General features: G+C 40.1%; 1 protein-coding gene and 1 pseudogene across 1 annotated transcript; both read right to left on the reverse strand.

Annotated features, from left to right (window-relative positions):
• Window positions 1-1,676: 1,676 nt before the first annotated feature.
• On the reverse strand, window positions 1,677-3,389 carry LOC130458917 (zinc finger protein 665-like). Its single transcript, XM_056825938.1, has one exon. The coding sequence runs from the start codon at window positions 3,331-3,333 to the stop codon at window positions 2,002-2,004; it is 1,332 nt and encodes a 443-aa protein (XP_056681916.1). The 5' UTR covers window positions 3,334-3,389; the 3' UTR covers window positions 1,677-2,001.
• Window positions 3,390-15,563: 12,174 nt separating this feature from the next.
• LOC130458918 (zinc finger protein 665-like) lies at window positions 15,564-17,218 on the reverse strand (annotated as a pseudogene).
• Between the last annotated feature and the right edge of the window lie 7,278 nt (window positions 17,219-24,496).

Consider the following 24,496-nt stretch of genomic DNA (forward strand, 5'->3'; position numbering starts at 1 on the left):
AATGGATTGATATGCACAGCCAGCCATATAGCACAGAAACAGTTGTACTCCCCAGGACTGAATCTAGCCCAAAGATCCTGAACCACAGAGAATCCTAGAGTTGGAGCTGGAAGTTATCTTCTCCCGACCCTGTGCAACATCCCCAAAGAGGGGTCAGTTACTTCTCTGTTACTAACCTGTGAAGAAACAACTTCCCTCTACCCTATCCCACCAAGCCACTTCTACCGTCTGTGGGCAGCTCTCATGTTATATGGTTTTCATCAATGGAGGAAATCCGCCCTTCCCATCTTCTCTTGCCAGGTCTTATGAATCTTTCACTTTCATGGATTATAGGGACAACAAAGAATGTGCGGAGAGTAGGGCCCCTACTGGGAAAAGTTCTCTGCCTCCTCCCCAAATTAGCTGTAAGGTGTAGGAGGGCTGCCCTTGTAAGATGAGGAAGCCTACACGACTTGTCTAAATGCATCTTCTGGGACAAAATGGAAATATCTCTCTGGAATATTGCCAAGTTCTCCCACTCCAAAAGACACTGTGAAGCCTGCTTGGAAACCTGGAATTAAAATCATTTGGAAAACTTTTTACAAAACTGTCACCTCCTCACTACTGGTATACATCCATGGACAGAAGGAACCATTCAAGTACAACTTGTAAAGCAAATGGAGAGAATTGCAATATAGTAGGGGGGGAAACCCATCAAAACTGAGAGACTTCTTTCCCTTCTCTTGGATTCCAGTGCTCACAACATCATTTTTTCCTCCAACTCAATCGCCTTCTCATCTACCAGTCTGAAGCATCCATGGTGATACCCCCTCTAGTAGGCTGGCCGCCCATTTCTTTAGCCTCTCCACATCCAAGTTAACATTGTCTTGGTGACTTAGCCATCCATAAAGTTGATTATATGCTTGATCTTAATATCCCTCAAAACTATCTACCTCCATTATCTGGAAATCTATCATTTCCTTAAACACCCAATTCTTCCCATTTACTACTAGTCTGCATCTGCCCCTAGTAGTACAGATCCAAACTCATCTCTTCTTCCTCAGCCCTTTACAGACAATCCACCTAATGTGCAGATATTGTATGGATATACCAACAGAGGACATATTCTGTTCAGCAATGTTCCCTTATTCCTGCTACAGAACTTGTCCATTTACTGTCCCCATTATATGTTTTTGCTATAAATGAATAAATGAATGATGGAATTGACAAAAAAATGAAAAGAAAATTATTGAAAATAAACTGAAATTCCTAAAATTTTAGAAATAGTTTGAATTTCTTATTAAAATAAGACATGTGGAATGTCTCAATTAACAAAAACACTTGTGAGTTTTAAAAACCATTGAAGATAAACAATCCCTAATTTTAAAATAAGCAATCATTCTAAAAATCACATTTTATTATACGTCAGAAATTAGAATATTAATATCAAGATGAAGTGACATTCAAACTAGAAAACATTACTTTGTTTGTAATATGTAAAGATAAATATCAATCCTATATAAAACTGGGAATAAATGAGGGGAGAAAATATATTTATAAAAATAATAAATATAAATGGTTTGTATTATCTGAGTGTCAAAAATGAGGTAAAGAATGAAAAAAAAATTGAATTCATTATTGGGCTACGTAACAGAAACACATTTCATGATTATCATACAGCCAAATGAAACTTTTTTTTCAAATGAAAGTTTTTTTTCAGCACAAGTTTTCTAATGTAGAAAATTTTGTATTTCGTACCAAAACATTCTCACAAGAAGCATACGGAAAAGGTTTATATCTAACATGATCAGATGATCAATGAGTACTAGATGCTTACAGAGCCCTTTGGCATATTCATCACATTACTAAAGTTTCTCACCAATATGGGCCCTCTGATGGTCAAGAAAATATGACTGAAAACTGAGGACTTTCTCACAGCCTTCACATTTATAAGGTTCCTCACCAGTGTGAATTCTCTGATGTACCAGGAAGTTTGTTCTCTTATTGAAATCTTTACCACATTCATGATTTTTTAATAAGCTTTCCAGTATGAATTCTCTGATGGACAATTAAATTTGAACTCTGATTAAAGACCTTCCCACAATCATTACATTTAAATGGCTTCTCACCAGTATGAATTCTCTGGTGTGTAAGGAGAGTCGAACTCTGATTAAAGGCCATCCCACAATCACTACATTTAAATGGCTTCTCACCAGTATGAATTCTCTGATGTTGAAGGAGGTGGGAACTCTGATTAAAGGTCTTCCCACAATCATGACATTGAAATGGCTTCTCACCAGTATGAATTCTGTGGTGTTTAAGGAGGTTGGAACTCCGATTAAAGGCCTTCTCACAATCATTACATTTAAAAGGCTTCTCACCAGTATGAATTCTCTGGTGCTGAAGGAGGTAGGAACTCTGACTAAAGGCCTTCCCACAATCATGACATTGAAATGGCTTCTCACCAGTATGAATTCTCAGGTGTTGAAGGAGGTGGGAACTCCGATTAAAGGCCTTCCCACAATCATTACATTGAAATGGCCTCTCACTAGTATGAATTCTTTGGTGAACAGAGAGGTTGGAATTCTGATTAAAGGCCTTCCCACAATTATCACATTTAAATGGCTTCTCATCAGTATGAATTCTCTGGTTTTGAAGGAGGTAGGAACTCTGACTAAAGGCCTTCCCACAATCATGACATTGGAATGGCTTCTCACCAGTATGAATTCTCTGGTGTTGAAGGAGGTGGGAACTCCGATTAAAGGCCTTCCCACAATCATTACATTGAAATGGCCTCTCACTAGTATGAATTCTTTGGTGAACAGAGAGGTTGGAATTCTGATTAAAGGTCTTCCCACAATCATTACATTGAAATGGCTTCTCACCAGTATGAATTCTCTGATGTTGAAGGAGGTTGGAATTCCTATTAAAGGCCTTCCCACAATCATCACATTTAAATGGCTTCTCACCAGTATGAATTCTCTGGTGTTGAAGGAGGTTGGAATTCTGATTAAAGGCCTTCCCACAATCATCACATTTAAATGGCTTCTCATCAGTATGAATTCTCTGGTGTTGAAGGAGGTTGGAATTCTGATTAAAGGCCTTCCCACAATCATCACATTTAAATGGCTTCTCATCAGTATGAATTCTCTGGTGTTGAAGGAGGTGGGAACTCCGAATAAAGGCCTTCCCACAATCATGACATTTAAAAGGTTTCTCACCAGTATGAATTCTCTGGTGTATAATAAGTTTTGACCTATGACTGAAGAATTTCCCACAATCATTACATTTAAAAGGCTTCTCACCAGTATGAATCCTCTGATGTAAAATAAGTTTTGAGTCATTAATAAACATTTTCCCACAGTCATTGCATTGATAAGGATTTTTTCTAGTATGTGCCCTCCGATGTATGTTAAGTTTTGACCTATGATGGAAACCTTTCCCAAAGACATTGCATTCACAAGGGTTTTCTCCAACATGAATTCTCTGATGTAAAATGAGTTTTGAGCTTTTATTAAAAGCTTTCCTACATTGGGGGCACTTGTAGAATTTCGCTCCAGTATACATGTTGGTACTTTTCTGAAATGAGTAAAGATGAAATGCCCCAAATGTGACTCCTGGTTTCTCTGATTTCTCCACAGAATTTGTTTTCATCAATTTCTACTTCTCCAAAGCAGAATGCAAGACCAATCCTTTTGCTTCCTTCTTCCTCAGGAATGCCTTGGAGTTTACTTCTTGCTCTTAGACCTGGACTCCCAGTCTGAAAGAGATGAAATGAAATACACAAATTTCCTTTGTGGCCTCTTCTAGGGGAACGGGACCCTTGTAGCTGAGAAAAACCAGGCACATACCCCACAGTGACAATAGCCCTAAAAGGAATGTCCTTGAGTTCTCTCAAACATAGCCTGAACTCATGGGGAAAAGCCAGAGAAGGTCAACAGAACTAGGAGGGAAAAGTGGCCATGATCCATGGGCAACACAGAGCTAGGAAGGAATTGAAGGAAGTGTGTAATGAGGAGTGATCAGAGATTCGGGAATCCAAGCCATGAGAACTACCAAAAGTGTTCAAGGATGAAGCAAGATGAGGGGAAATATCAGAAGGACAACTGAATGATTGTAATGAATAAACATTGTGTAAAAGGAAGTTGGAATGAGGTCGAGAGGCCTATCAATGCTGAACAGAGGAAGACTCATGAATTCTTTGTTTTTTAAACCCTTCCCTTCCCTCTTAGAATCAGTACTGTGTATCGGTTCCAAAAAGTTTTGGGCTTGGCCTGTAGATGAGGTTCTGCTGGGAATTATGTCCCTAAGTAAAAGTTAACCCATGACAGTATTTTTGGGATTGGGTTTGAGGGTCTGTTCTTTTGGTGATGTTTTCGAGAATTATGGCACGTGTGCTTTGTTCTTTTATTATTTCTTTTGAGACTATGGGGAATAATAATCATGTGAATTCATAGGTAAGGGGCATTGATGAAAGAATTCATGTAAAAGGGGGTTGGGTGGGTAATCACATCTCGCCAAGGACACTCTGTAGTCTCCCCAGCAACCCTGAGTGACTCTGTCTCCTGGACTGATGGCCCCCAGCACTCATCTGCCAATTGCAGATAAGGTCCCTACTAATCTAGTGGCAGTGAGGTGATGGTGAAGGGAAGAGTTCACAAGGGCCCAAATTCAGAAAGATTTGAGTTCAAATCTGGGCTTCAGACTCTTCCTAGCTGGGTGACCCTGGCCAAGTCACTTTACCTCTGCTGACTCAGTTTCCTCAATGGTAAAGTGGCAACCTACATCTTAGGATTGTTGTGAGGATCTTAAGAGATGGTAGTATTATAAAGTGCTCAGTACAGGCCAGCATAGAATAGACTTGCTGTCGATATTTTTTTTATTCATTAATTTATCTATTATCTCTAAATCTGCTTCTGAAGTTTCTAAATTTTCTATGTCAAGTTGTAACTGATTTAATAACACTCTAAACATGAAAAATAGATCAGTGGACATGTCTTGAGAGCTTGTTATGAGCTGTGTATTATGCTAAGTGCTGGACATCCAAGAAAGAGGTAAAAAATGGCTCCTCTCTGAGGAAGCTCACAGGAGACAACATTCAAACAAAAACATACCAAGGAAGCTATACACAGGATTAACAGGACACCCAAGGGAATATCTCCTGGTTCCCCAGGCCCTTCTTAGTATTGAGGTCCCTTCCCATTCCCTACATTCTTATCTGTTTGTCTTAGGGTAAATAGGAAACTCCTAAAGGAAAGGTTCTATTTGCCTTTGGCCTTTGATTCCCCATCACCTAGAACTGGGAGTAGCACCTACCAGAGGTTTCATAGATAAGGGTTTCATTGGGGAACTAAGGCCCCTGAGGAATCCAGGGCCTCCTTTCCTCTGCAATCAGGGGTGACCCTCAGCTACCTTGTTCTAGGTCATTGGTCCTCATTAAGGCAGGAGGAGACCCCTCTGAGAGCTTGGGGTGAGGGACTGAAGCAAGGAGGACTTGAGGAGGAGGAGGAGAAAATGGGGCAGACTCACCCACAGCAGGAACAGACCCCAGAAGGCCCTGAAGCTCAATAGAGTAACCTCAGGTTCAGTTCAGTGGGACCAGAACAAGAGCTCCCACCTAAAAAGACTCATCCAGGCTGAGGGCTGCCTGAGGAAGTCTCCATCAGAAAGTGTAGGCCTGGTACCTCTCACTTCCTTATCTGGCCTCTTTCCTCCCAAGGTTCTGAAGCTCTGGGAGTTCTGCCTTTATTCCAGGCCTCAGCTCTGCCCTGCCCCATCTTGATCACCTCCAGGTGGTAGAATTTTCCCTTAATTCAGGGCTTATTTACTTCCCTCGGGAGATGGCACAGACCTTGAGAAGGTTTTGATTTCTTTATCTAAGAAGCAGATTTTGGGCCCAGCCTGGTACATTTTTAAAAATCACATTCTATTTTTTCCCTTAATTAAATGTAAAAATGATTTTAAACTTTCTTTAGATTTTTTTTTGAGTCAAATTGTTTTCTCCTCTCTATGGGAGTCATGTGTGGGAGACTGGTGATGAGTGATTGGATCTGAGGGCTGTTGTAGCCATGGAGAGTGAGAGTGAGCAAGCTAGGAAAACTAGCAGCTAGAGAGAAAGAATGAGATAAGGAGAAGGACCAGAAAGGTGAAGCCAGCATGCCTTTTGAGAAGGACCAGGGGAAGAATCATGGCACCATGACTGGGGCTATGACTTCCTTTATTGTGACTAAAAGAAAGACTTTTATAGAGAGAAAAATCCTAAGCACAGCAACATTCCTGGGGGGCTGGATGTGTTACTCTCCCACAGGATAATGTTTATGAAAATGACTCCACACATGAGCATTACCAGGGTTGCTATTATAGAGGTAAGCAAGCTGAGAAACTGTGATTGCTAATCTCTTCTGTGTAACTTGGAGAAAGGCAAGTGTGGTCCTTTCAGTCTTGGTATTACAGTGACTTCTTTGCTTTCCAGAGTGAGGGGGGACTCAGGACTTAATGATGACCTTTGATTGAGTGCAGTACTATTGACTATCAATTACTGTCTTTATAGAATGTTTAACTCTGAGAAGACCAAAGAAAGATCTGGTCTTTGGTTTGGACTCTGAGTCTGCTATGGCTCAGAGTCCTGACTTGGTTCTTGTTGAGACTCAACCAGCTATCCTTTGCCTTTTTATAATTTGAAGGCACAGTTAAGATTTATCAGGATAATAGTGGTAGTTTTTATTTAGATAGTATAAATTTGGGTTAGTCAGATCAGGGAGGATTAGTGTAGCCTGTGAAACACAGGAGAAGCAGATCTTTGTGGAACCAGGGTCTTGTGAGTGGCGTGGATGAGCTGGTGGGGGATCCCTGCTGCTCGAGGAGAAACTGATTGGAGCATGTCTGTTTCTGGCTACTTCAGCTGCCATGTGTGATTGGATCTGAGGGCCATTGTAGCCTTGGAGAGTGAGAGTTAGCCTGCTAGGGAGACTAGCAACGAGAAAGAGAGAGACCAGGAAAAGGACAGGAAAGTGCAGCCAGTATGCCTTCTGAGAAGGGCAGAGTGTGGAAGAATCACAGCATCTCTCCCTTCTTCCCCTTCCCTTCTCTGAGTTGTGAAATAACTCTACTGAAATAATGTATATAAATCTAACTAAGACAATAGTTCATTTTCAGATAAGGGAAGGAAGGGATTTGGGATGATCTATCTAAAACCCAAGTCAAGTGGTTACCTCCACCATTTAATGCATCAGTACCTACAAATCTACTTGCTTCATCTAGTGAAATGAAACCCCCTTAATTAATATATGAAGGTGGGAAGGAATTGAAGGTAGCAGGAACAGGATTCAAAGGAAGGTCTCACTGACAGTTGTCCTCTGGAGTCTTGAGCATCTCTGTTGGAAATCAGTCTCAGCAGTAGCAGGGACCCACAAGAACAGACTGGATCACCAGGAAAGCCACAGGAGAGAGAATATCTAGCTTTCTACCTCCTTCCCAGAAGAACTAGACAGAAACTCAACTCCTGGCTGCTCAACTGTCCCTCTCAGAAGGAACTGCCTGTCACTCTCCAGAGTTCTGGAACCTTGCTCTTCTGCCTTGCAGGATCTCTTATTCCTGCTAATTTCCCTGTAACAGTGGGCAAGCAATGTGATATGGAGTGTACAGAAGCAACACTGTCAAACTGTTCCCCATACTCATCACTGAGTGGAAGAGAATCTGAGCAAAGAAAAAAGGAAGTCTGCATCCAGACTCCATCAGCTCCTTCTCTGGAGGCAGAGGGCCCTTCTTATCATGAGTCCTTTGGTTGTCTTGCATGTGGCTCTACTAATTGGTGTTGAAAAGCCAATGTTGTGCCCACCTGAGAGTCAGAATCAGTAGAAGACTTTTGCAGATAAGAAGTGTTTTTCATTCCTTCTTGGAGACAAGCACTCATGGTGATAGACTCTTTGAAACTGACTGCAGGAAAGAGAAATAGAGATCTATTAAAGCCAGGTAGGAGAAGTTGGATTCTCAGTCTATCCCCATTTTCCATTTGCTTCCCTAAAGACTTTTGGGAGTTTTCCCCAATGTGTAAGAGGCATGAAGGAAGAGATAATTTCATGCATGGAAGACAGAGAGTAAAGGACCTCAGATGTCAATCAAGAAAGAACATTTCAAATAGAATGTTCCCAGGAATGTCTGGTGGAGCATGGCCAGGGGATGAACTGAGAGACTGCCTTGGCTTCTGACCAAGGGGAGACTGGCTTGGTTTCTGACCTAGGCTGAGGCTTTGGTGTGGCTGATGTTGGTCATTGATTGTTATATACTGGGCTGATTAGAAGAAGATAGAAGAAAATCAATTGTCCTTCATATCTCCTTGACAGACTTGTGTCACAGCTGTGACAGAACTGACATTTCCCAAAATCCTCCTAACCTTCCTTAGAGATTAGGGAACACCTTATCCCTCTCACCTCATCTTACCTCGGTTCTCCATCCTGTTGTTCCCAATAACCCCCCTTATTGAAAAAGGAAAAGAAAAGAGTTTTTCCTCATAAATCCTATAGTCCACTCAGGGGGGTGGTGCGAAGCCAAAGGCTTCAGAATAGGGTGGTGAAGGGAGGGATTGAGGGAGGAGGAGCTTAGGAAAAATAATCAATTAGACATCAGTAGTGATCAATAGGCAACCCTAGAATATCTTTCTCTAATAGTATCTCTCTATCTCTCAGAAGTACCTCTATCTCCATTACAACTGGGCTTCCTGAGTTTTCCCCAGTATCTCTCGTAAGAAGCAGAGTATATCATTTACTGCAACTAGAAATAGCTCCACAGATCATCTCTTTTTAATACACCTGGATGATACTGAAGGCCTGTCTCTTGGTTGAACTCAGATAACTTGCTCCCCATTGAGGAGTCATTTTCTACATACTCTGCATAAGTTCTCTGATTTTGGATTTCCCTTCATGAGTAAATCAGTTCCCTCAATATTTCACTCTTCACATTATATATAAAACCCAGTGGAATTGCTTGTTGGCTATGGGAGGGAGGTAGAAGGAGAGGAGGGAAAGAGTGTGAATCATGTAACCATGGAATAATATTCTAAATTAATTAATGAAAATTTCTCAAAAAATTTTGTTCAGTCTCTTTGCTGTCCCTCTAACCCAGGAAAGTAGAAGGTTCATGGGAATGTGCCTTGGCAAGGAAAGAGGGAAGGGAAGATCTTTCTGACATGGAAAGAAACCATCCTGAATATGAGAGCTGCCCAAAAGGAGTTGTTGGGGAAGGTTAGCATCTGGAATGTGAATTACCCCCCTTTGGGGATGTTGTAAAGAGTCAGAATTAGAGGGAGGATCCCTTCCACCTCTGATTCTTGGATCCTCTGTGGTTTAGAATCCTTGGACTAGAATTCTATGGCTTTGGGTATGCATGTGCCACAAGGGTATATGTGCATATGAGTCTGTTTTCTGTTTAGGAGTTTAATTAGAGGAGAATCTAGACCCTCTAGAAGGAAGGATTGTTTCCCTTAATGGTGTTAGACTTCCACTTGAAAGCCAGTGTAAAAATAAAGAAAATATTTAGCTGGAAAAACTCTTTCTATATAGGTTCAAAACTTTTTAAAACTGTTCCAATACTTTTGATAGATGTAATCAAAAGTATCCTCAGTGATGAAGTGAAGCTCAAATGTGAACTTCCCGTCAGGCCCAGGTGCAAGGATGCTAAAGAGACTCTTATTATAAACATAAAATATTTATTGAACTATATAAGGATAAATAAAGGACTTCTAATTCTAAGAGATTCTAAATCGACCCAAATAAACTCCCAGATTCCAGGAGGAACCACTTCTCCTGTGTTTTGCAGGCTACACTAGTCCTCTTTGATCTGACTAACCCAAATTTATATTATCTAAACAAAAACTACTGCTATTATCCTTATATTTCTCAACTTCACCTTCAAATTATATAATAGCAAAGTCTACTGGTTAAATCTCAACTAGAATCAAGTTAGGACTCTGAACCTTAACAGACTCAGAGTCCAAACCAAAGATCACGTTTTTCTTTGGTCTTCCCAGAGTTAAACACTCTACAAAAACCCCAATATAGGGTCATGAGTGTTTCCTAGGTTGGGAAAGGAAAACGTGATGATATGTGTATAACCCAGATGGAATTGCTTGCTTGCTTGCCAGCTCTGTGAAGGGGGAGGGAAGAAGAAAATTTCAATGTTGTAACTTTGAATAATTTGAAAATTTCTTATTGGTAAATTACCAATTTTTTGTAAAATGAAATATAAGAATAAATTTTGAAATTCTGTCACTCTTGGAGCTTTCCTATCATGCCTTCTTTCTCCTAATGAAGATTAGCTAGGATTAAATTGTGAGACTGATACTTTTCTCCAACTCCGTTTCATTTCTTTTTTAAAAAACTCATGAACATGGCTTCTGGTGTCCAAAGCAGAAGTGATTTCCCTGTTGGAACAAGAAGTATCATGGACAGCAGAGAAAGAAGTACCAAGAAACACATACCCAAGTAAGCAAGAAAGAAGACAAGTGGATGGTACTTATTGTAGTCAATAGCTCTGTTTCTCAGTCTTTGGAGTATTAGGTGTATCGTTTTACTCAGTCTACTAGTCCTGGAGAGGGGGCCTCAGACTTTCAGACATTAGTTTGTTCCCATAGACCTATTGTCATCAAATCACCTGCTTGACTTTCTTGTCTTTTCTTTCCTGCCATTCCCTCAACCATTATGTGTTGAAGGTAGGACTTGGAGCCCTTGGTTTTCTTGAATATGGTCAGACCACCCATTTGTCTTTTTTTTTTTCAGACTCGTGATAAGACAAACTTGCAGTTCTCTAGTAATGGTATCTTATCTTTTGCCTGCTTTAAACTTTTTATTACTGAAAGGACACTCTCTTTCTCATCTAAGCTAACCTCTTTCATATACTGACAAACAGGAGTATTCCTCCTGCCTCAACTGTCCTGTTCCTTCTCCAGTAATCCACATACTCTACATCTTCTACATCTTCTAAATAGTCATTTGGAGCCTCACCTTCCTTATGTCCATCCCCCCTTTTTTTTTTTTGGTATTACAGATTATTTTTATTCCTCCCTTCCTTGAACTTCTATTACTTAGTCTTTCTCCTTCTAATAATCCCTGTCTCCCCTGGCTTTTCTATATCTGTAAATGTCGATGTTACTCAGTCTAAATATTTCACCTGATGTTTGTGAGGAAATGTTATTTTTAATCTGAGTGAGGAGAAAATATCTCCAATATGAACATGGGCTTTTACTCCAATGATTTGTTTCCCCATAAATTGGGAGGCTAGACTTGAGACCAAGAACTCAGTTGCAAAGCAAGGTACTTCTTTGAAAGACTTATCCCAGGGAAGACTTGCAGAATATGACTTATGGGACTCCAATTTGGGACCATACTGGGAATGTGATGGCAGATTCCAGAGGCCACAGGAGACCCATGAAAGGAATTTGAGGCAAATAACAATCAGCCACAAGAACATACCTTATAAAATAAGAATTTGTGAATGTGATATATTTGGGAAGAATTTCCTTTATAAGTCAAGCATTGTTATAGAAAGAGACATTTCTCTAGGAAAGAGTATTCATAAATATGATACACGTGGGAATAACTTTAAACAGTATTCAGAAGCAATTAAAAACATAGAATCTCAAGAAATAGACGTTGTAACAAAAATGTTTGTAAGAGAGAATTTAATTACTCTTCAGCTCTATGTAATAAAATAGCTACTGGAGAGAAATCCTACAAACATAATGAATTTGAGGAAGCATTCCTACACAGTAAGTTCTTAACTCAACATCAGGGAATGTGTACTGGAGGGAAACACTATAAATGCAAGGAGTGTGGGAAAGTTTTAAGTAAATTTCATCTCTTAAACTACATCAAAGAGTTGATACTGGAGAGAAACCTTATGAATGCAATGAATGTGGTAAAGCTTTCAATGATGGCTCTTCTCGTACTAAACATCAGAGAATCCATACAGGAGAGAAACCTTATGAATGTAGTGACTGTGGAACATCTTTCATTGACAGTTCGTCTCTCGCTCAACATCAGAGAATTCATACTGGAGAGAAGCCCTACAAATGTTCTGAATGTGGTGCAGCATTCACACACAGTCATCCCTTTCTCCCTACCAGAGGATTCATACTGGAGAAAAAGTGTAATGAATGTGGCAAAGCGTTCAGGCAGAATGCATTTCTGATACTACATCAGAGGATGCACACTGGTGAGAAACCCTATGAATGGAGTGGGCGTGGCAAAGCCTTTGGTGATAGCTCTTCTTTTACTAAGCATCAGAGTATTCATACAGGAGAGAAGCCCAATAAATGCAATGATTGTAGAAAATCTTTCAGTGACAGTTCATCTTTTACTCAACACCAGAGAATTCACACTGGAGAGAAACCTTATAAATGTACTTGTGGAAAATCTTTTAGTGATAGTTCTTCTCTTTCTCATCATCAGAGAATTCATCCTGGAGAAAAAACCCTTTAAGTGTAATGAATGTGGTTACACCTTCAGGCAGAATGCATTACTGGTTCTACACCTGAGAGTTCATACTGGTGAGAAACCCTATGAATGTAGTAGATGTGGCAAAGCTTTTAGTACCAGCTCTTCCCTTATGAAACATCAGAGAATTCGTATAGGACCAAAGTCTTATAAGTTTATTGATTATGGAAAATCTTTCAATGACAGTTTATCCTCTCAACATCAGAAAATTCATACTGAAGAGAAACCTTATAAATGTAATGAGTAAATGTGGGGAGAACTTCACACACAGGTCATCTTTTTCTCATCATCAGAGAATTCATAGTCAAGATAAAACTTAAGTAAGAATTCTCTGATGGTGAGAAAAAGGTGACCTGTGTGTGAAGTTTTTCCCACATTCTTTCAGTAAAGTGTTGTATAATTTCTAACTGTAGGAATGCAAATAAGGGAAACCAAGTCTCCAAGCCAAAAAGAAATAGGTTTATTGCACCTGTGACAAGGAAATCACTTTAAAAGACTGATATATATTAATTTAAGGTCGCCAAGGAATTCAGCTATGTAATTCCTAAATGAAAACTCAAGTCAGCCGTCAACCTTTTATAGAGTTTAATTTCAAACAGGAGGAAGAAAGGAATTGAGAGAGAGAGAGAGAGAGAGAGAGAGAGAGAGAGAGAGAGAGAGAGAGAGAATGGGGAGAGAAGGGAATAGGGCTTAAATACCCCTTCTGTTTAGGCTGGGCCTAAAGGCCCAAGCCCTTAGATAGCTAGGGCAAAGAAAGGAGATCAGTCCCTATTACTCAAGTGACCAAAATGGAGAAACAGTCTCAAGGGCCTCCACCTCAAGCTTCCTTCAGAGCAAGCTTCTCAGAGCACCTCTCCAACCACTCAGAGCCAAAACTCTCCAACCAACCCCTTAGTCCTCAGACCCCTCTATCTTTAAGGAAACCATCCAAGTTCCCTCCCCTCAGTTCTCACATCTACCAATCACTGTCTATCATTTTCCCTGTGCCAATGGTGGTTCTAGCTTAACCCAGGACCGCGCAGAGGTCTGTGGCTTTGCACATGTCTGTTGAAGGTCATATTCTCAAATAATTAAATCTTGATCTTTTGCTACAGCCCTTCCTTCCTCCTAAATTTAACACCTCCCATGGATGGGAGAACAACCTTTGGCCTCTAGAGGGGCTAGACTACCCTCAAATGAAAGTCTTGGACAGGAAATGGATTGATATGTACAGCCAGCCACAAAGCACAGAAACACTTGTACTCTCCAGGACTGAATCTAGCCCAAAGATCCTGAACCACAGAGAATCCTAGAGTTGGAGCTGGAAGTTATCTTCTCCCGACCCTGTGCAACATCCCCAAAGAGGGATCAGTTACTTCTCTGTTACTAACCTGTGAAGAAACAACTTCCCTCTACCCTATCCCACCAAGCCACTTCTACCCTCTATGGGCAGCTCTCATGTTATATGGTTTTCATCAATGGAGGAAATCCGCCCTTCCCATCTTCTCTTGCCAGGTCTTATGAATCTTTCACTTTCATGGATTATAGGGACAACAAAGAATGTGGGGAGAGTAGGGGCCCTACTGGGAAAAGCTCTCTGCCTCCTCCCCAAATTAGCTGTAAGGTGTATGAAGGCTGCCCTTGTAAGATGAGGAAGTCTACACGATTTGTCTAAATTCGTCTTCTGGGACAAAATGGAAAAATCTCTCTGGAATATTGCCAAGTTCTCCCACTCCAAAAGACACTGTGAAGCCTGCTTGGAAACCTGGAATTAAAATCATTTGGAAAACTTTTTACAAAACTGGCACCTCCTCACTACTGGTATTCATCCATGGACAGAAGGAACCATTCAAGTACAACTTGTAAAGCAAATGGAGAGAATTGCAATATAGTAGGGGGAAAAACCCATCAAAACTGAGAGACTTTTTTCCCTTCTCTTGGATTCCAGTGCTCACAACATCATTTTTTCCTCCAACTCAATCGCTTTCTCATCTACGAGTCTGAAGCATCCATGGTGATACCCCCTCTAATGGGCTGGCCGCCCATTTCTTTAGCCTCTCCACATCCAAGTTAACATTGTCTTGGTGACTTAGCCATCCATAAAGTTGATTATATGCTTGATCTTAACATCACTCAAAACTATCTACCTCCATTATCTGGAAATCTATCATTTCCTTAAACACCCAATTCTTCCCATTTACTACTAGTCTGCATCTGCCCCTAGTAGTACAGATCCAAACTCATCTCTTCTTCCTCAGCCCTTTACAGACAATCCACCTAATGTGCAGATATTGTATGGATATACCAACAGAGGACATATTCTGTTCAGCAATGTTCCCTTATTCCTGCTACTGAACTTGTCCATTTACTGTCCCCATTATATGTTTTTGCTATAAATGAATAAATGAATGATGGAATTGACAAAAAGAATGAAAAGAAAATTATTGAAAATAAACTGAAATTCCTAAAATTTTAGAAATAGTTTGAATTTCTTATTAAAATAAGACATGTGGAATGTCTCAATTAACAAAAACACTTATGAGTTTTAAAAACCATTGAAGATAAACAATCCGTAGTTTTAAAATAAGCAATTATTCTAAAAATAACATTTTATTATACGTCAGAAATTAGAATATTAATATCAACATGAAGTGACATTCAAACTAGAAAACATTACCTTGTTTGTAATATGTAAAGATAAATATCAATCCTATAGAAAGCTAGGAATAAATGAGAGGAGAAAATATATTAATAAAAATAATAAATATAAATGGTTTGTATTATCTGAGTGTCAAAAATGAGGTAAAGAATGAAAAAAAATTAAATTCATTATTGGGCTACATAACAGAAACTCATTTCATGATTATCATACAGCCAAATGAAACTTTATTTTCAAATGAAAGATTTTTTTCAGCACAAGTTTTCTAATGTAGAAAATTTTGTATTTCGTACCAAAACATTCTCACAAGAAGAGTAAGTAAAAGCTTTATATCTAACATGATCAGATGATGAATGAGTACTAGATGCTTACAGAGCCCTTTGGCATATTCATCACATTACTAAAGTTTCTCACCAATATGGGCCCTCTGACGGTCAAGAAAATATGACTAAAAACTGAGGACTTTCTCACAGCCTTCACATTTATAAGGTTCCTCACCAGTGTGAATTCTCTGATGTACCAGGAAGTTTGTTCTCTTATTGAAATCTTTACCACATTCATGATTTTTTAATAAGCTTTCCAGTATGAATTCTCTGATGGACAATTAAATTTGAACTCTGATTAAAGACCTTCCCACAATCATTACATTTAAATGGCTTCTCACCAGTATGAATTCTCTGGTGTGTAAGGAGAGTCGAACTCTGATTAAAGGCCATCCCACAATCACTACATTTAAATGGCTTCTCACCAGTATGAAATCTCTGATGTTGAAGGAGGTGGGAACTCTGATTAAAGGCCTTCCCACAATCATGACATTGAAATGGCTTCTCACCAGTATGAATTCTCTGGTGCTGAAGGAGGTGGGAATTCCGATTAAAGGCCTTCCCACAATCATTACATTGAAATGGCTTCTCACCAGTATGAATTCTCTGGTGCTGAAAGTGGTGGGAATTCTGATTAAAGGCCTTCCCACAATCATTACATTTAAATGGCTTCTCACCAGTATGAATTCTCTGGTGTTTAAGGAGGGTGGAACTCTGATTAAAGGCCTTCTCACAATCATTACATTTAAATGGCTTCTCACCAGTATGAATTCTCTGGTGCTGAAGGAGGTTGGAACTCCAAATGAAGGCCTTCCCACAATCATCAGATTTAAATGGCTTCTCACCAGTATGAATTCTCTGGTGTTTAAGGAGGGTGGAACTCCGATTAAAGGCCTTCCCACAATCATTACATTTAAAAGGCTTCTCACCAGTATGAATTCTCTGGTGTTGAAAGAGGTGGGAACTCTGATTAAAGGCCTTCCCACAATCATGACATTGAAATGGCTTCTCACCAGTATGAATTCTTTGGTGAACAGAGAGGTTGGAATTCTGATTAAAGGCCTTCCCACAATTATCACATTTAAATGGCTTCTCATCAGTATGAATTCTCTGGTGTTGAAGGAGGTAGGAACTCTGACTAAAGGCCTTCCCACAATCATGACATTGAAATGGCTTCTCACCAGTATGAATTCTATGGTGTTGAAGGAGGTGGGAACTCCGATTAAAGGCCTTCCCACAATCATATCATTGAAATGGCCTCTCACTAGTATGAATTCTTTGGTGAACAGAGAGGTTGGAATTCTGATTAAAGGTCTTCCCACAATCATTACATTGAAATGGCTTCTCACCAGTATGAATTCTCTGATGTTGAAGGAGGTTGGAATTCCTATTAAAGGCCTTCCCACAATCATCACATTTAAATGGCTTCTCACCAGTATGAATTCTCTGGTGTTGAAGGAGGTTGGAATTCTGATTAAAGGCCTTCCCACAATCATCACATTTAAATGGCTTCTCATCAGTATGAATTCTCTGGTGTTGAAGGAGGTGGGAACTCCGAATAAAGGCCTTCCCACAATCATGACATTTAAAAGGTTTCTCACCAGTATGAATTCTCTGGTGTATAATAAGTTTTGACCTATGACTGAAGAATTTCCCACAATCATTACATTTAAAAGGCTTCTCACCAGTATGAATCCTCTGATGTAAAATAAGTTTTGAGTCATTAATAAACATTTTCCCACAGTCATTGCATTGATAAGGATTTTTTCTAGTATGTGCCCTCCGATGTATGTTAAGTTTTGACCTATGACGAAAACCTTTCCCACAGACATTGCATTCACAAGGGTTTTCTCCAACATGAATTCTATGATGTAAAATGAGTTTTGAGATTTTATTAAAAGCTTTCCTACATTGGGGTCACTTGTAGAATTTCTCTCCAGTATACATGTTGGTACTTTTCTGAAATGAGTAAAGATGAAATGCCCCAAATGTGACTCCTGGTTTCTCTGATTTCTCCACAGAATTTGTTTTCATCAATTTCTACTTCTCCAAAGCAGAATGCAAGACCAATCTTTTTGCTTCCTTCTTCCTCAGGAATGCCTTATTTTGGAGTTTCCTTCTTGCTCTTAGACCTGGACTCCCAGTCTGAAAGAGATGAAATGAAAAACACAAATTTCCTTTGTGGCCTCTTCTAGGGGAACGGGACCCTTGTAGCTGAGAAAAACCAGGCACATACCCCACAGTGACAATAGCCCTAAAAGGAATGTCCTTGAGTTCTCTCAAACATAGCCTGAATTCATGGGGAAAAGGCAGAGAAGGTCAACAGAACTATGAGTGAAAAGTGGCCATGATCCATGGGCAACACAGAGCTAGGAAGGAATTGAAGGAGGTGCGTAATGAGGAGTGATCATAGATTCGGGAATCCAAGCCATGAGAGCTACCAAAAGTGTTCAAGGATGAAGCAAGATGAGGGGAAATATCAGAAGGACAACTGAATGATTGTAATGAATAAACACTGTGTAAAAGGAAGTTGGAATGAGGTCGAGAGGCCTATCAATGCTGAACAGAGGAAGACTCATGAATTCTTTGTTTTTTAAAGCCTTCCCTTCCCTCTTAGAATCAGTACTGTGTATCGGTTCCAAAAAGTTTTGGGCTTGGCCTGTAGATGAGGTTTTGCTGGGAATTATGTCCCTAAGTAAAAGTTAACCCATGACAGTCTTTTTGGGGTTGGGTTTGAGGGTCTGCTCTTTTGGTGATATTTTGGAGAATTAGGGCACGTGTGCTTTGTTCTTTTATTATTTCTTTTGAGACTAGGGGGAATAATAATCATGTGAATTCATAGGTAAGGGGCATTGATGAAAGAATTCATGTAAAAGGGGGTTGGGTGGGTAATCACATCTCGCCAAGGACACTCTGTAGTCTCCCCAGCAACCCTGAGTGACTCTGTCTCGTGGACTGATGGCCCCCAGCACTCATCTGCCAATTGCAGATAAGGTCCCTCCTAAATAATAACTCTACTGAAATAATGTAATGCAAAAATCTTAAATAGGATACTAGCAAAAAGACTCCAGCAAGTGATCAGAAGGGTCATCCACCATGATCAAGTAGGATTTATACCAGGGATGCAGGGCTGGTTCAACATTAGGAAAACTATCCACATAATTGACCACATCAACAAGCAAACCAACAAGAACCACATGATTATCTCGATAGATGCAGAAAAAGCCTTTGATAAAATACAACACCCATTCCTACTAAAAACACTAGAAAGCATAGGAATAGAAGGGTCATTCCTAAAAATAATAAACAGTATATATCTAAAACCATCAGCTAATATCATCTGCAATGGGGATAAACTAAATCCATTCCCATTAAGATCAGGAGTGAAACAAGGATGCCCATTATCACCTCTATTATTTGACATTGTATTAGAAACACTAGCAGTAGCAATTAGAGAAGAAAAAGAAATTGAAGGCATCAAAATAGGCAAGGAGGAGACCAAATTATCACTCTTTGCAGATGACATGATGGTCTACTTAAAGAATCCTAGAGACTCAACCAAAAAGCTAATTGAAATAATCAACAACTTTAGCAAAGTTGCAGGATACAAAATAAACCCACATAAGTCATCAGCATTTCTATATAATTCCAACACAGCTCAGCAGCAAGAACTAGAAAGAGAAATCCCATTCAAAATTACCCAAGACAAAATAAAATACTTAGGAATCTATCTCCCGAGACAAACACAGGATCTATATGAACACAACTACAAAACACTTTCCACACAACTAAAACTAGACTTGAACAATTGGAAGAACATTAACTGCTCATGGGTAGGACGAGCCAATATAATAAAAATGACCATCCTACCCAAACTCATCTATCTATTTAGTGCCATACCCATGGAACTTCCAAAAATTTTTTTTACCGATTTAGAAAAAAACATAACAAAGTTCATTTGGAAGAACAAAAGATCAAGGATATCCAGGGAATTAATGAAAAAAAAATACAAAGGAAGGGGGTCTTGCAGTCCCAGATCTCAGACTATATTATAAAGCAGCGGTCATCAAAACAATTTGGTACTGGCTAAGAGACAGAAAGGAGGATCAGTGGAATAGACTGGGGGCAAGCAACCTCAGCAAGATAGTATATGACAAACCCAAAGATCCCAGCTTTTGGGACAAAAATGCACTATTTCATTAAAACTGTTGGGAAAATTGGAGGACAGTGTGGGAAAGATTAGGCTTAGATCAACACCTCACACCCTACACCAAGATAAATTAAAAATGGATGAATGACTTGAACATAAAGAAGGAAACTATAAGAAAATTAGGCGAACACAGAATAGTATACATGTCAGACCTTTGGGAAGGGAAATACTTCAAAACCAAGGAAGAATTAGAAAGTATTACAAAATGCAAAATAAATAATCTGGATTACATCAAATTAAAAAGTTTTTGTACAAACAAAACCAATGTAACCAAAATCAGAAGGGTAGCAACAAATTGGGAAACAATCTTCATAAAAACCTCTGACAAGGGTTTAATTACTAAAATTTATAAAGAACTAAATCAATTGTACAAAAAATCAAGCAATTCTCCAATTGACAAATGGGCAAGGGACATGAACAGGCAATTCTCAGCCAAAGAAATCAAAACTATTAATAAGCACATGAAAAAGTGCTCTACATCTCTTATAATCAGAGAGATGCAAATCAAAACAACTCTGAGGTACCATCTCACACCTAGCAGATTGGCTAACATGACAGCTATGCAAAGTAATGAATGCTGGAGGGGATGTGGCAAAGTAGGGACATTAATTCATTGCTGGTGGAGTTGTGAATTGATCCAACCATTCTGGAGGGCAATTTGGAACTATGTCCAAAGGGCGATAAAAGACTGTCTGCCCTTTGATCCAGCCATAGCACTGCTGGGCTTGTACCCCAAAGAGATAATGGACAAAAAGACTTGTACAAAAATATTCCTAGCTGCGCTCTTTGTGGTGGCCAAAAATTGAAAAATGAGGGGATTCCCTTCAATTGGGGAATGGCTGAACAAATTGTGTTATATGTTGGTGATGGAATACTATTGTGCTAAAAGGAATAATAAAGTGGAGAAGTTCCATGGAGACTGGAACAACCTCCAGGAAGTAATGCAGAGCGAGAGGAGCAGAACCAGGAAAACATTGTACACAGAGACTGATACATTGTGGTACAATCGAAGGTGATGGACTTCTCCATTAGTATCAATGCAATCCCTGAACAATCTGCAGGGATCTAAAAAAAAAATACTACACACAAGCAGAGGATAAACTGTGGGAGTAAAAACACCGCTGAAAAGCAACTGCTTGACTACAGGGTTGGAGGAGATAAGACTGCGGAGAGACTCTAAATGAACACTATAATGCAAACTCCAACAACAGGGAAATGGGTTCGAGTCAAGAGCACATGTGATAACCAGTGGAATCATGCGTCAGCTATGGGAGAGGGAAAGGCGGGGGGTGGGGGGGAGGGGAGGGGAGGAAAAGAAAACGATCTTTGTTTCCAGTGAATAATGTATGAAAACGACCAAATAAAATAATATTAAAATTTAAAAAAAAATGAAACAGAAAAAAAAAATAAATTGTTGGAAAACTGGAAAGCAGTTTGGTGAGAAAAGGAAGCAGATGATCATGTCATAGCAGAGCCATAATGTCCAAATGGATTTATAAAGAGTTTTAGAAAATCCTCATCAAAAATATAAAAGATGATATGAAATCTTTTACACATATGATGGGGCAAAGTCTTAATGAGACATAACATGAAACTGTGAAAAAAGATTAATTTGTTTCTATAAGAAGGAAAAGCAGTGCATGAAGAAAACCAAAACAACCTTATGATCAACATCTATAATGATACTATCTCTAAACAATTGGAAGTTTTCAAAGAAGGAAACAAATTGCTACTAGCCATCAGAAAGAAGTGAGACGACAGGCAGCCAGGAGCTATGAGCAGGAGAGTCTGGGATCATCTGAGAGGGAGTCTTCCAGAAGGTGTGGTTGGCTGGTTGGGGAAGGTGGCAGGGAAAAGGCAGGGCTTGAACCAAGCCTTGAAAGCCATGTCAGGCTGAGCAGTGAAGACCAGGCAGTCCCTGCAGAGGGTGAACACCAGAGACAGCCTGCCTGGGTCAGGAGGTGCCCAGGGGCCCAACTGGGATGGGTCAGGACATGCCCAGGGTCACACAGCTTAGAAATGTCTGAGGCCAGATTTGAACCTGGCTCTCAATCCACTAAATCACCTGGCTGTTCCCTCTTTGTTCTTTCTCATAAAATGTCACCAGAAAGGAGAAAGAGAGATCTCTTACATATATGTAGAGATAGCTAGCTCCTCTGTATATCCACTGATTTCCACTGATTTCCATTGGCTTCTCTAAAGACTTCTGAGAATTTTCCCCAGGATGATATGGAAAACTTGACTGTTGGTTGAACTTAAATAGCTTGATCCCAGTTGGGGAGCCATTTTTTCCATACTCTAATTTTTGCAATTCATCTATTTTGTGGTTTGGGTTTGGTTGAGTAAATAGATTTCCTCAATATTCACTATTGGTGACAGCCTTTTTGTAGCCAGGATTTAGTGGGAAAGGCTCAGATAGTTGAGTGTGAGGAACACTCTCTTCCTGTTTCTAGATAGAAGTGCCTCTATTCACAAATTTCCCAACTGTGTGCTCTACCTGGATCCCTGTGATCATATTCATCGGACAAAAGGACTCAGTGGAAACACTTTGGATGTAAGGCCAGTATTTTGGGGCATCAGCCCGAAGAGACAGGCCCAACCACCTCTGAAGATCAGAACTTTTCTTCCTCTTGCTGTCTACTGCTAAGACTTTGAATTTAAGAAAACTAGCACAGAATTGCATAGACAGGAATAAAAGAAACCCTATATCCCTCTGTGAAACCTGGCCTCAGCTCAAAAGCTGAGAGAGACTCAAACCTCATCTAGGGAAATCCCTCTCCTTCCCTGATACCTTCCCCATTCCAACATTGTTATTAAAATTTGTCTTTGCAGTCAGATAAGAGGACTGTCATTTCAGGGGACATAGAGGGAGCTGAATCTCAGGACACTTATTCACCAATCAATAGTCCTTGACCCCTGCTGGGCAACTAAGACTGGAGGGAGCCTTGTTCCTCAGGAGTGTCCCATGCCTTCCTGCTCTGGGGTATCTCCCACATCAATCCAAATAGAGAAGATGTCCCCTCAGGCTATCATTTTCAAAAATAGCCTCAGCAGGGGGTATCTCCTATTCCCTCATCAGCAGCCATATTTCCTCTCTCCCCTCAACTCCTCCATTCCCTGTTCCAAAACCTTCAGTATCTCCTGTTCTTCATATCCCACCCATTTCCTCTATAAATATTACATTACTCAGGCCCCAAACCTTAATAGTAGAGGAGGGAAAAGGGCCCTTCAGCTTGTGCCGGACGGTCAGAGAGGGATGAATCTCTGGGCCTTCTCCGCAGTCCTTTCTCCCTTTGCCAAGAGGCCCACATTCTGCTGTGTGTGACTGCCTGGAGTAGGCGGGCACTTTCTGGGAAATCCTAACAAAATGGGAATGTCGGAAACCACTGACAGATGCCCTAGGCTGTCCTAAGTCAAGCTTAAGCTACCATTGGTACATGTGAGATGCAGGAAGTGATATTAAAAAAAGTCTATATATTCACGGCACTTCCTCTTGCCAGCTGTCTTTTGGTGGAGAGGTGGCTTGTGGCAGTGTGCTGGGCATCTTGGCATGGCTGCAGCTATTGTCCCGGTTTGGTGACGAGTGTCCTTGATACAGTAACTGGGAGAAGCTTAATATTGTGGGTCAGGTGAGGCCTGTTTCCTGAGCTCTCTTGGAGTTTAGGCTGATTCCTTTTTTTCCTCCTAGGAGGTCCCTCATCATGGGAGGAGGCCTCATGATTGCAAGATCTCTGAAGAGCTTGGCTCAGGCTTGGCTGGAGAAATCTCATACCCTTTTCCCTCTCTCTTCTTAATTCCTTCCCTCTATATTAATTAAACCAATATAAAAAATTCCCTAACTGACTTGAATATTTTTATTGGGATTTGAATGAATCTCTGGTGACCATAAGGATGATATATTAGTCAAAACCCCTAAATTGACCCCTTTACATCCCCTGATTCTAACAATGAAGGCACTTGGGTCTTCCTTTCTTGGGAAGATTGAATTGTAATTCACAATCTACTTTTAGATGTTAATCTACCAAAAGGTGGTGATTCAGTATTTTAAGTCAATCTACCCATTTTAACTACAAAAGGTGTTAAGTAACCACAAAAGGTGAACTAATTTAAAAAAGGTGTTAAAATAACCAAAAATAGGTAATATAACTAAAGACAGTGTGAACTAAAGAGTGGGCAGTCCTGGAGAGGAGCATCTGCTGTGATTGGACGTGACACGAGAAAAAGATCTTTAAAAAGATCAGAGGCCAGAAGAAGATATTTTGACTCAAGATTCGAGTTGGATGGAGGATTCTCTGACTCGTCTATCCAACACAGAGTTGGACTAGAGGAACTGGACCTCTGGAGGAACTCCTGCAGGAGACCTCAGACTGCTTTTCCTTTGGTGAGTGAAAGTCTGATGCAGAGATCTAAATCTCTTAAGAAAGGCCCATCATCTTGAGACCCAACCCCCCACCCCCCTGGGGCTTAGAAATTCTAACTGATATCAGAATAAGCCCAGTCCTGATGTCTCTCTGTCTCTGTCTCTCTATATATAATCTTCCCCTAATTGTAAATAAATAAATCATAAATTCCATTTACTTTAGTAATTCATCTTGGGATTTAGAATTTAATTCCCTGGCAAAGGCCTAATTAATATATTTCAGTCACAAGCACAAATAAATTTAACACCTCCCATGGATGGGAGAACAACCTTTGGCCTCTAGAGGGGCTAGACTACCCTCAAATGAAACTCTTGGACAGGAAATGGATTGATATGCACAGCCAGCCATATAGCACAGAAACAGTTGTACTCCCCAGGACTGAATCTAGCCCAAAGATCCTGAACCACAGAGAATCCTAGAGTTGGAGCTGGAAGTTA

This window comes from Monodelphis domestica, chromosome 4 (assembly GCF_027887165.1).
Source record: "Monodelphis domestica isolate mMonDom1 chromosome 4, mMonDom1.pri, whole genome shotgun sequence".
In the NCBI taxonomy this organism is placed as follows: domain Eukaryota; kingdom Metazoa; phylum Chordata; class Mammalia; order Didelphimorphia; family Didelphidae; genus Monodelphis; species Monodelphis domestica.

Bases quoted from the DNA above. Each gene is read 5' to 3' on its own strand.
- LOC130458917 (XM_056825938.1), bottom strand. From the start codon at position 3,333: ATGTTTATTAATGACTCAAAACTTATTTTACATCAGAGGATTCATACT.